Source organism: Scleropages formosus, chromosome 17 (assembly GCF_900964775.1).
Source record: "Scleropages formosus chromosome 17, fSclFor1.1, whole genome shotgun sequence".
NCBI lineage: Eukaryota > Metazoa > Chordata > Actinopteri > Osteoglossiformes > Osteoglossidae > Scleropages > Scleropages formosus.
The window spans coordinates 4,511,427-4,524,891 of NC_041822.1; the positions used below are offsets into that span (position 1 = coordinate 4,511,427).

General features: G+C 38.8%; 1 protein-coding gene across 3 annotated transcripts in view; it reads right to left on the bottom strand.

Moving 5' to 3' along the window:
• Window positions 1–13,465, bottom strand: part of LOC108938382 (EGF-like repeat and discoidin I-like domain-containing protein 3) — a 124,009-nt gene that overhangs the window by 75,985 nt on the left and 34,559 nt on the right. For all 3 annotated transcript variants that reach the window (XM_018758924.2, XM_018758922.2, XM_018758921.2), the window contains one exon: window positions 3,878–4,006. In XM_018758924.2, the coding sequence (XP_018614440.1) occupies window positions 3,878–4,006 (129 nt within the window). The remainder of the gene's footprint in view (window positions 1–3,877; window positions 4,007–13,465) is intronic.

Sequence of the window (13,465 nt, forward strand, 5' to 3'; positions counted from 1 at the left end):
TTCACACCAGGAATTCACTTAAGATTAATGGGAAAACAATTGCTTTACATAATGCTCCCTGAGCTACAGACAGCCAGAGAAAATGTATTCTTGGATTACATTCTCCTGGCATGGACTTATTTTATTTACTCAAGTGTTGGAAATGAGTATTTTGGCAGAAATGCTGTTTAAATGTTTCAATAAAAACAGACAGATAGAAAAGCAAACATTTACAAACAAAGTAAATTAATTATACATAAAGAAAAATGAATTAAGTAAAGAAAGAAAGAAAGAAAGAAAGAAAACCCACGGCAATACTAGTTGCTACTGCAAAGTGAACAAATCAGAATTCTGCAAAAAACTCCTTTTGGATTTCAGACATAAATTACTGATCTTAACTCAAATGATCACCTCTGCTTCTTTGCTCTTTCCAGCCCACAAACATTTGCATCTTGTTCCTGAAACACCTACAGACCAGTGCTTTGCGCAATCTTTGGGTCAGCCATCAAGTTCGAAATACATAATGAGCAACTGAAGACTAAAATATCTAAAAGAGAGAAAGACTACATTTTCTTCAAAACACCTTTTGTTGATGTATTTTAACAGCATATAACACATGAACTGAAAGAAGAATAAATACAAGCCTAGAAATGTTAGTGCTGTACAACAGAATTACAAAAAAGAAAAAAAAAATTACTAGTAAAGGTATTTAAGTATTCATTCAGAACTGTCAGTGAAGACAGATCATCATGGTTTCTTTAATCCATAAATTTCTTTTCCCAAAAAAAAAAAAAAAAAAAACCTTTAATTGACTTGCCTGCAGTAAACCACCTATCATCGAAATCTGCTTACCTTTGATAATAATGTGAGGAGGAGAGATGTGTGATTAGTACTGGGACTGTTCTTCACATTATACACCTGGAGCCTCTGTGTGGAGGATGCCCAGATCTGAGACATTTCATAAAGCTCCTACAGAACTCAACAAAGATGAAAGTGTATCGAAGTAATTGTATCTTGAATTGCCTCTCATCAGCTGAAGTTAAAGCCCCTGATACCTGAAAATTCTGCTTGCTCCCTCCTTGGTGTTAAACCTATCCCTGTCTCCATGCATATTTCCTTTGTGATCCACTTCTACTGTTTCTTCATTAATCCACAGTGGACATCCACAGTACAACTGCCTGTCCAGGTCTTGCTCCTTTTTTAGACTGGACTGTTACAGTTTTACCGTTAGGTCTCCCAGTTGACAGCGCTACAGCCATTTTTATATTCAGATCTGTGCCCCACATCTGGTGACACTGTAACCACTCCTCTGCTTCATACAGAACACTGTTTCTCCATCTCACACTAGATTAAATTGAAGAACTGGTCCTTACCTTCAGCTCTCCACATCAGCCTGACTTAATTAATCTCCTGGTGTGTCCATCAGTAACAACAACACTTCACATTGTGAAAGTTACAAAGTCGTAGAAAGAACGCAGACGAGGAAACCACATGTCTCTTAATTAATTAAAAATCTAAAAAACAGTTTAAAGGTCTTTTTATTTGGAGACAAAATCACGATGGAACTATTTGTCTACTTGTACTGTAACAAAGTTCAAGCATTATTTCCAGTTTTATGTTTTAAATCCGGTAATCTCCCTCTAAGGATTGCAAGTACGAAAGTAACTTTATGATAGAGATTTTACCTAATATAAAAGAGGCTCAAACAGATTAATAGTGCTATAAAAGAATGCTTAGGCATTTACGGTTAAGTACATTTGATTTGATTTCTAAAATAAACCATACAACAGGGAACAATGTTATGGCTGAAACAACTCGTAAAACACTTAAATACCATTTGTTTCAAAAAGCCTGTGCTCTGTGTATATTTTTAGAAACAGCTGGTATTGAATATCAGATTTTTGGCAAAAACACGGAAAATACCAAAACACCTTACAGGCTGAACCCTATTCAAATTCAGATCTGAACACAGTACAGATGCAATGAGGTACCAGTGCAAACCGCAGCACCACCATTCAATGACAGGTTTTGTTCTTAAACCAGCCAAAGAGCAGCACATTTTTGAGCTATGTATGTACAACACCATTAAAATATAATCACATTACACAATATAAACACAATATATTAAAGAACTCCTTCCGTGTCCCTGTATAAACCACTTCATTGTCTCATAGACATAATGTTTCTGTATATTTATATTATACTTATATATATTATACTCCCACATCATGGCTTTCTACATCGCAGTTTCGATTTTGCACGAGTTGGCAACAAACAATTAAGTGGGAATTTTTTTGAGAGCTTTGCGGCCTTATGTGGGAAACCGTGCAGCACTGAAGGAGACGCGCATGGCAAAGGAAAAAAAAACGTAAAAAGTTTAGTAAGTCAAAAATGCGTAAAATAAAGTATAATATTGATTTATTTTGTCATTTAATACCATAAATATATACATTTTTTTTTAAAAAAAAGTTAAATATTGTAAAAAGGTAGATTTTGCAAAAAAACAAACTGTGGACTTCCGCGGTTTAGAACGCCAAAATGGTCTCAGTGACGTGTGTACAACATCTTCTCACACGTACAGATGGTCCCCGACATACGACAGGGTTTACGTCCAGATAACCCATCATAAGTGGAAAATATCATCAGTCGAAAATGCATTTCATACACCTAACCTACCGAATGTCATCCCTTCTTATCCTTTAAGATGATTGAGATTGTCGATTGCAAAAATCCAAGTTTACATGCAATGGTCATTACGGACTTTCTGCCTTCATACTGGGCAATTATCATGAGTAGTTGCCTTTCTCTTCTTCTTCTCACCAAGAGCAGCAGACACAAATGGGCATTCTGCACGCATGATGGATGCACAAAACACAATGTAGATACGGGGGATATCCAAAAAAAAACACTGGCAACACAGAATACTGTAGAGTATCGGTTGTATACACTAGCGTCCACATGGCAGATTGGGGGATGCAGATCGCTAATGCTACCCAGGATCGTGAGAGACTGTCGAACTGCATGTCGCTTCCCCGGGAAAAAATCTAAATTGAAAATTCGAAGTACGGTTTCTACTTAATGTCTATTGATAGCGCACCATTGTAAAGTTGAAAAATTGTAAGTCGAACCATCATAAGTCGAGAATTGTCTGTAGTGATCTTGTGTCCCACGTTTATCTCGCAAACGTTGTGTGTTATACCTTACATAATCATGACTCGAAAACGTAAAGCTCCTAGCTTTGCCCGTCTAGGGGGCCGAAAATTTTACGTGGTTTTTCCACATTGCGGGGGGGCTGAGCCCCTTACACCTGTGATGTGGGAGGATCAGCTATAATCAGAAAATACTATATACAATCATACTATATAAAACTATAAAAAATATCAATACAAAAAATTATTAAATAAAGTCAGATTAATTTTATTAATTTAAAATCATAACATTTAAATTGAATTTGTTGAAATTTTAAATTTGGTTTTAATGTCCTTGACAAACCACAAAGCCAAGTTTCATGTCGAAATGGATAAGGTTCTCCCTTCTCGTACAATTCAAATACTGTACTATTCAGGCATTACTTTTTACCACTTTAACAATAAAACGTCCCTTTGTGGTTGTAAAAGATCAAAAGGCTATAACGAGGTACTGAAGCAGATGATTTCCACCATATGCACAAACAATGCACCAGGGATAATAAAGCGCTCAGGAAGAAATAGATCTGCATTTTATTAGCACCCGAAAAATGACTCGAACAAGAAAGTTTCTTTATATGTTTTTAACCACACGATTTCAATTAATATTAAATCAATGAAAAAAGAATCCCGCATGGAATAAAGTAATGGGTGCAATGACATTCTTAAAAATGAACATTGTTAGTTACATATACAGTAATAGTCTTTCTTACTGTGCTGGCAGTGGATTCCGTTGAAGCCTGGTGGACACTGACAGACATATCCTATGAAGGTGTCGCCCCGGTACGCCTCACTAATTTCACATATTCCTCCATTGTGGCATGGATTTGGTTGGCATGGACCTAGAAACAATACAAAAAAAAAAAAAAACTTTATTCTTTATTTACAGAATCCTATGTATATACTGGTATATAGTGGCTCAGCCCCCAGCAAGTCTGTGTCGAGTTTGCATGTTCCCTTCATGTTTACATGAGTTTCCTCTGGGTACTCTTGTTTCCTCCCACGGTCAAAGCTATGCTTTCAAGTGAATCAGTGAGTCTGAAATGCCAATAGCGTGTCTGTGTGTGTGTGTGTGTGTGTGTGTGTGTGTGTGTGTGTGTGTATGTGTGTGTGTGTGTGTGTTTGTTTGTGTGTGTGTGTGTTTGTTTGTTTGTACACACACACACACACACACACACACAGCGGTATGACTAACACATCCAGCTTTATGGCTTTGAATATGTGTTGGTTTTATTTATGAGGGTGGTTTCAAGATTTATGTGTTCAGTATTTTAATGAATTCCTCTTGCAGTACAATTGAAATAGTGAGTGTTTTAATGCAAACGAGATATTTACAACATGTCAAATCTAAATTAATTCAATAAACGTAGCTGCCTGACAGTATATCATCCAAGGACTGAAAACATGGTTTTGTTTAAATGTGTGTTGTGAATTTCATTTAAAAGAAGCTGTTACAATGCAGTTAAAGTCCTAATGTCTGAGTATTTGAGAATCAGATGTACTTTCTCTTCCTAAGAAGAAAGCCATTACTGAGAAGCATTCTAGTCTCACAGAGACAAAGCAAGACAGTTGAATGTGCAAGTGTGGTAGAATTGCTTATGGCATGAAAACCCTAATGGGGAGCACAATATACAACCATCTGTCCAATACACACACCCTGAAAACAAGATTTTTGTATTTATGAAATTTCTATATGCAGAACGCAATTCTTTTTTCCCAAATTAACAAAATATAAATTAATATTTATACCGTAAAATTTACATGTAATATTTCTAAAAATGTTTAAAATCTCAGTAAATTGGTTTAAATGGTGACAAAATGTTCCATTGATTTTCAGTAACTGCTTATTCCGGTCAGAGTCACGGGTCTGGTGCTTATAATGAAATCACTGGATGCAAGGCTGAGTGGGTTCACCCTGGACAAAATGCCAGTCCATTGCAGGGTATCCAGATGTGCATGTACTCACTCACACAGTCACACACTTTGGGCAATTTAGCAATGCTGACAGTACATTTACACTAATATAATACAAAGACACTTCTAAGATACAGTATAACTTGGGTCTGACAGCAACACACCATGTCAAAATCAAATAAGTACAAGTCTGAACTTGGAACGTTGAGGTTAATCAGCATGAAAGAAAAAAATAATAACTTTGGTGAACTTATGCTTTAAGTATTTGTGACAGCATGCAGACTACTTTGGCATGAAAGAAAATATTCAAAACACGTATAATGACGGGTTGCTGACGAGAGTAATAAACACTGCTTTCTTCTGCAGAAGTGGAACAAAACCATAACACATAGAAAGTCAGTAAAAGAGCATCCGAGTTAGACAAGAAGATACAAAGCATTTCGAATCGTGAAAAAAACTTTTTTCCGCACTTTCTGCATTAAACACTTAAGATTTCTACTTAGAATACATTTAAATGGAGGGGAGACATTGCTAAGTGAGCCACCTGGTATAAAAAATATAATTATTTTATTGACGCAGCACATTGCTTGGGGTGTTTGGTTCTATGTTTGAATCTCATTTACATTTACATTTCTCTATTTAGCAGACACTTTTCTCCAAAGGGACTTCCACTGAACTCTATGTAGTGTTATCAGACTACACATCTTATTCACCAAGGTGACTTGCACTGCTAGATACACTACTTACAGTGGGTCACTCATCCATACATCAGTGGAGCATACTCTCTCCATCACTCGCACACTATGGGTGAACCTGAACAGCATGTCTTCGGACTGTGGGAGGAAACCAGAGCACCTGCAGGAAACCCATGCAGACACGGGGAGAAAATGCAAGCTCCTCCTCCACCTCATCCAAATGTCACTCAGTTTGTGTGAGATTTGCATGTTCTCGCCATGTCTGAGTTTCCTCCCTTCAGGCGAGCTGGTGACCCTACATTGCCTGTATTATGCAAATATGTCTGTGTGTGGAAACCCTGCGATGGACTGGCTTCCCATTCACTGAGAAACCCCCCGCCTTGTACACCTTGTTTCTGGGAAAGGCTCTGGACTGCTATGATCCTGAAACCAAGTGGTTAACAAAAGTGAATATGAGGATGGTTTTGCATGGCTTAGATGTATTAATAATACAGCAGGGCTTGAACTGGCAATCTACACGTAATAACAAAGAAACACTTTAATAACCACTGCTATTCAAAGTTTCCAGATTTTGCATTAAAACCTTGGAAGCAAGGTGAAAACACAGAGGCCTGAGAACTTTTAGACCAATTAAATATCATTAACAGAGACAGTCAGTGAATCACATGAGGATCATGCAGCCATGAGAAATGTGCACTTTAAGACGACAGTTAGAAAAGCAATAGCTTTGGCAGCCTTGTACAATCCAATGCATTATAAAAGACACTTTCTTACTTGCCTTGGGCTAAGAAAAATAATAATAAAGTGAAAAAATACTCTTAAAAGTAAATACTGGTTGTGTTTTCTAAGGCTTTGCATATCTCAGAACTTCACAGATTTGACCTGCAGATGTGTTTGATTGGTACATGTTCTCAAAAGAAAAGAATTCATTCTAAGATGCAAATGAGCTAATGAATGCTCACATCTTAAAATATGTTTTTTTGGGGGGGGGGGGGGGTGGGGCATCAAAGATAAGAAGCAAACATGCTGTGCAATACAATGAAAATGTCATGAGCCATGAATATGGCAGCACATTCAATCTTTCAGCTACATATTCAGACATATGTGATTACAAAGCTTAAATTTATAATGTTGTAATAAAAACATTCATTTACCTGATGCTTTTCTCCTACAATTACAATTGACCTTTACTTACAACAACGTACAGATTAACACAACTGGCTAATTTAATTTAATTTAGTCTTATTTCATTTCATTTTATTTTTAACTCAAGCAATTTAGAGTTTTCAGCTGTGCACCAGCTTGAAAAGCAGTAGAGAGCCAAACACTCAAAAATGGCTCCAGAAAGCTTATATTTACCTCTTCAGTTGAAACTTTTCATGCAAAGCAATTTATAATGTGTAGCTATCTACAATTATCTATCCATCGATACAGCTGCAATATTTTGACTGGAGCGGTTTTGGGTTAGTGCATTGCTCAAGGGTATTACAGCAGAATGTGACGTGGAACCTGCTGCCTTCAGATCCAAAGGCAAACACTCAGACAACTACACTATCAGTGCCTCTCCTCATAAATACCTTCATAAAGTTGAGAACTAATACAGTGAGCTTATTCCTATCTTTAGATTACCAAACTTATTGTATCTTGCAATAAACAGTTATTGTATCAGCCATGATTGCTTGTTACACATCTGATGTTACATATTCTTTATTAAAAAAATGTGTACTAATTAAGCCCACACATTTGAAACAAAGCAACTTACATTAAAATGATTAAAAAAAATGTTTTTAGATTAATTAAAACAACATAAAAAGTTTTTCCAATGAAACCTGTGGCATTTTCAAAAATATTTTGACAATGTGTGTAAATAATGCTGGATGTCATGCTGCTCAGATCGGTTGAGAAGGGTGTGATGGCCATTCCTGAAAAGTGTGTCAGGGATGATATGAATTCACGTCACTTTTGGGGGAGACCCAAGACATCTTACAGTCGTATATTAGGTACACGTGTCGGGCAGAGGTGTGTATTAAGTGTATTACATGCAGTTATGACTTACAATATTTTCGACTTATGATGGGTTTCGCGGAATGTAACCCCATCGTAAATCGGGGACCACCTGTATTACAGAGCCCATAAATAATAAATTATCTTTTGCCTTCTTTGCCTGAGTTTTGTCATAATAATATATTACTAATGCTATATTTAGCCCTAACTCAAAATGTATGTTTTCTCCCCATCTTTTGTGCTACTGATGTGAACAAAGAAACAGAAGTATTCATGCACCTTTATGGAGAGAATACCTCTGTTCATAGTTTTTAGTACGGCAGTGGCAAAACTGAAAGTGGTACAATGTTAAGAATAAAGCACTGAGTGCATGTGATTGGGTGCCAGTATAAAAGAGGCTGCAAGCCGAGCTTCATTATGACCTGCTAATCCTGAACCCCAGTGTTAATAATGCAGAAGGGAATATTAATTTTGGTATTACAGATTCAGGTATTACAATATTTCATAATATGTGACACGGGCCCCAAAGAGTAAAAAGAACACCACCAAACTACATATTAAATATGTTCATGGTGCTCACTTTTTAATTAAAATATAAACACTGTCCTGAAACAGGAATGGTGAAAGCAAATAATTTTGAGACCAGTGTTAACTGTCATTGAAATTCAAATGTCTAAACCTTTGTCTCATTCACAGATTCCCTTTGGCAGTACAGATACCTACATGTTAAAATAACTGGCAAAACAATGCACTAAACAAACAGACCTCGGTTAGGAGGAAAAAATTCCTTTTGGGATGTTTTTCTCTGGCAGAATTTCAAGTTCTCTTTCCACTGTGTAAACACACATAAAGCTTTGCTTAATTTCACAGAAAACCCCCCGGCAATAACTGGATCAGTTCATCAACACCGTTTACTATAGTTTTCCTCTGTTACAGGGTTTATCAGATAAGCAAAGTTCAGAAAAATTTAAAAGTGCAAAAGTGTACATAAAGCTGTGATTCCACTGTGCGATGCATTTCTTTATCCAAAGAAGTTCAGATGCTTTTAACATTAATCCACAGGGAAGGTCACACAGGACCAAAGAGGGTACAAACAGAATGAGATGAGATAGACAAACAACAATGGAAATACAGAACAGAGGAAAAAGCTTCAGATGATTGTGACTGTTTCTTTAAGTTATACTGGTTTAGTTCATTTAGTGATTTGCAGTCATGTGGCTATCCTAGAAAAACTAAAAAAGGACTAAAAAGCCTTAAAAGGACTTTACAGAACCCTTTACACAGAATTACACAGATGTTTCTAGTTTTAGCACCACTAGAAGGAGGAACAAATACTGGCAGCCCCCAATGACTCATCTGTCTACCATATTTATATATTCTTTTTCAAAAATCATTTCCTGTTGTGGGTGTGAAGAGGTCCCAGCCTCAGTTGCTTCATGGTTCTTATGATGATTTCAATAGCTGTAAATTTATAGCACAGATATGAAAAAGTACTTTTCACATGATTTAAGGATTTGATAAACAGGGTGTTACATTTATATGCCACTTTTCACTTTATTCTTTATTTGTGCAGTATTTTTTTTAAGGTGTACAACGGCACAGCGAGTAGCGCTGCTGTTTCACAGCACCTTGGTGGTGTGAGAGGACATGGGTTCCATCCCTGCTCAGCCTGTAAGAAGTTTGCATGTTTGCCCTGTGTCTGCATGAGTTTCCTCCCACAGTCTAAAGACATGCTGTTCAGGTTCACCCATAGTGTGTGAGTGGCAGAGAGTGTGTGTTCCACTGATGTATGGAGGAGTGACCCAGTGTAAGTAGTGTATCTAGCAGTGAAAATCACCTTGGTGAATAAGGTGTGTGGGCTGATAACACTACATAGAGTTCACTAGAAGTTGCTTTGGAGAAAAGTGTCTGCTAAATAAATAAATGTAAGCTAAATGATATTTTGCTTTAAAAACATTAATGTGTACTAATCAGTATTTCCACTATCATAACACATCAATAGCAAATACACACACACAGTTTGAAACCACTTGTCCTAACCGGGGGTCACGGCAAACCGGATCCTAACCTGCAAGACAGGGAACAAGGCCGGAGGGGAAAGGGACACAGACCAGACAGGACATCAGTCCATTGTAAGGCACCCCAAGCAGGACTTAAACCCCAGATGCCCCAGAAAGAAGGAGCTGGCCAAACCTGCTGCGCCACCACACCTCCAGTAGCAAATACACACACACACACACACACACACACACACACACACACACACACACACACAGTCTGAAACCACTAATCCCAAGCAGGGCCACGGCAAGCCAGAGCCTAACCCAGCAACACAGTGTGGAAGGCTGGAGTGGGAGGGGACACACCAAGGACAAGACACCAGTCCATCACATGACACCCCAAGGAGGACTCAAACCCCAGACCCACTGGAGAGCAGGACCCAGCCAAACCCACTGTGCCACCGCACTCCCAGTAGTGAACAAAGACTGTAAATTCAAAGATTACTCTGAATTGTGTTATTGCATGTGCAGCGTTACATTTGCAGATTTCACTAATTTGTGTCTCTCCCCTACTAGTTTGTGCCTCAAAAGTAATTATTTTGAGCTGTTTGATACCAAAAGCAAATTAAATAATGGGAAATGGCATACATGGCAATTCAATGACTAAGGTACAAAATACTGTCTTTTTGGCAACTGAATTGAACACTGTTTATTGAGAAATAAACAATATATGCTTCTATCATTTAAAAAAGTGTGATTTGTTCCTGAAGATCTGTTCATAAAGTCAGGTATCAAAAACAGAACTTTATATTAGCATTCATTTCAATGAAAAGAACAGATAATACAGTCTTGAACGCCTATATCCACACTGTGCCACATACTGTATATGATATGTGTCACAAGGAAGAGGATGAGTACAGGTCATGCAGTTTATGAGACAGCAATAAAAATGTAAAATCCCATTCTGTTCCAAGAAACTCTGGTAAACACTTAGCAAACATGGAAAACGTCTACCTTATTATTTAATAATGGACTAAATTTAATTAAGTGTACCATGTAAGAGCTGCTCTGGATACCTTCAAAGGCAAACTGTATATGCAAATGTACTTGGCCATTACTGCTATTTTATCAGAAAACCCACACTTACAAATACGTGCACAGCGACACGTGCATTCTTGTGGTCTCAAGCGCAGGGTTTATTTTCACAAACGCAAAAGAAAGGGAAGGTATCATGGAGCACTAAGGAGACATAAGGGAGCCTTGAGCACTGAACTAAGTGAGGTTCAACATGAGTCTCTCCCTCCCTGAGATGTGAAATAGGTGTATGATGTGGTATTCCATTCATAACACATATTCAAAATTGCATCTACTGTACATAAAAAAAATTCTTCTCGCAAAGCAATTTCCTATCCTCATTTATGTCACCATTCTGTTTTTATTTTTAGTTTTACTTTGCTGTTCTTTGGAGGGAAAGTTGAGCAGCAGGTCTTTCACAACTCTTGGCCTATGAGTTTGAGTGAGTAAAAGTGAGTTTATTTTCATTGTATACTCAAGAAATTTGTATTTCTGATCAAAACAAATTTATATAGTACAAAAAGTCAGCTTTTACTCTCACTTTTGATAACCTCTTGTCCTGGTTTGGGTCGTTGGGCCGGAGCTCATTGAAAAATCACTGGGTCCAAGGTTAACGGGGGTTAACCTTGGACTGATGTGAATCAACTGTGAGTCAGCCACTCACCCATTCATGTGCTATGAGTAGTTTAGGGTGTCCAATTCACCTGAGCAACATGTCTTTGGAGTGTGGGAGGTGTCTCCTGTTACTATCATTACTTACATCATCAGTAAAGACCAGTGAAACAGGTCCAGAGACAGCCATGGAGAACCAAGCCATGACACTGCCTTCCCCATGCTTCACGGATGAGGTGGTATGATTAGGATAATTTGCAGACCCCCTCATTCTCTACACTATTCCCTTTCTATCACACTGTGTAAAGGGTTATCTTAACCGAATTGGTCCATAAAACATTGTCTTGAGTCTTCAGATCTTTGAACTTCTTTGCAAATCCCAATCTGGCTTTTCTGTTCTTGATGGTCATAAGAGGTTTGCATCTTGCTGTGTTGCATCTGTATTTCTCCTCTCAAAGTCCGCTGTGAATGATGAATTGTGATAGTTTTACCGCTACACTCTGCAAATTGCTTGTTATTTCTTTGGCTGTTATTCTTGGGTGTTCCTTCACAACTCTAATGATTTTTCTGTCATTAGTCGATGTGGCCTTCCTTGGATGTCCTGGTCATTGCAAATTGCTTACTACTCCAGCAGTTTTGCCTTTATCAATATATTCCTTAGTGTTGATTCTGCCAGGGCCCAGCTGCTCTGCAGTAGTTCTAACTGGTCTTTCCCTAAATCTACCTTCATAATACTTTGGTTTTCCTTCTGACTCAGTTCTCTAACTTCACTTTGGTTCAAAGATCTCAAAACTGGTAAACTCCAATGGCTATGATCATTCCTGCACATTCACAGGTCCTTTATGTGTGACAATTAAGAGAACATGGAACACTCAAGCAATTAGAGACACATGTCACCCATATGTCCTCATACGTATGCACAGCTGAAATGAGGGGGAATAAGCAAAAAAAGAATGACTTCCAAACTGATCTAACCTCTATGAAAGACTTTACTGAGTGTCTGGCTACCCCACAGTGGAAGGAGACCCCCACCCCAGCCTTGCACCTAGTGAATCCAAGATAGGTTCCAGACCACCACGACCTTAATCAGGTCAAGAGGTTAGCAAAAAAAGAGTGAGCAAGTATGACTGAAAAACTTTACCCAGACATAATATCTGACATTCCATAGTATCTATAAAATATTCTTTATTATTTAAAATACAATGAGTTTGCAATAAAAAAACAACCAGTTTTACTTTCACACACACACACACACACACACACACACACACACACACTTTCAGAACCGCTTGCCCCATACGGGGTCACGGGGAACCGGAGCCAACCCGGCAACACAGGGCGTAAGGCCAGAGGGGGAGGGGACACACCCAGGGCGGGACGCCAGTCCGTCGCAAGGCACCCCAAGCGGGACTCGAACCCCAGACCCACCGGAGAGCAGAACTGCGGTCCAACCCACTGCGCCACCGCACCCCCTACCAGTTTTACTTCCTTGTACAAATACATGTTTCTCACATATTATTATTATTATTATTATGGGGGCGCAGTGGCGCAGTGGGTTGGACAGGGTCCTGCTCTCCAGTGGGTCTGCGGTTCGAGTCCCGCTTGGGGTGCCTTGCGACGGACTGGCGTCCCGTCCTGGGTGTGTCCCCTCCCCCTCTGGCCTTACGCCCTGTGTTACCGGGTAGACTCCGGTTCCCCGTGACCCCGTATGGGACGAGCGGTTCTGAAAATGTGTGTGTGTGTGTGTGTGTGTATTATTATTATTATTATTATTATTATTTGTAGTAGTAGTTGTAGTTGTAGTAGTGCTAGCACTCATAATTACTGCAAACCCTCCTACCACTCGCAATCCCTCTCTGCTGCACAATTCAAAAATAGGAGATTATTAAAAGCAACTCAGGGGGTGTGGTGGTGCAGTGGGTTGGACCACAGTCCTGCTCTCCGGTGGGTCTGGGGTTCGAGTCCTGCTTGGGGTGCCTTGCGACGGGCTGGCGTCCCGCCC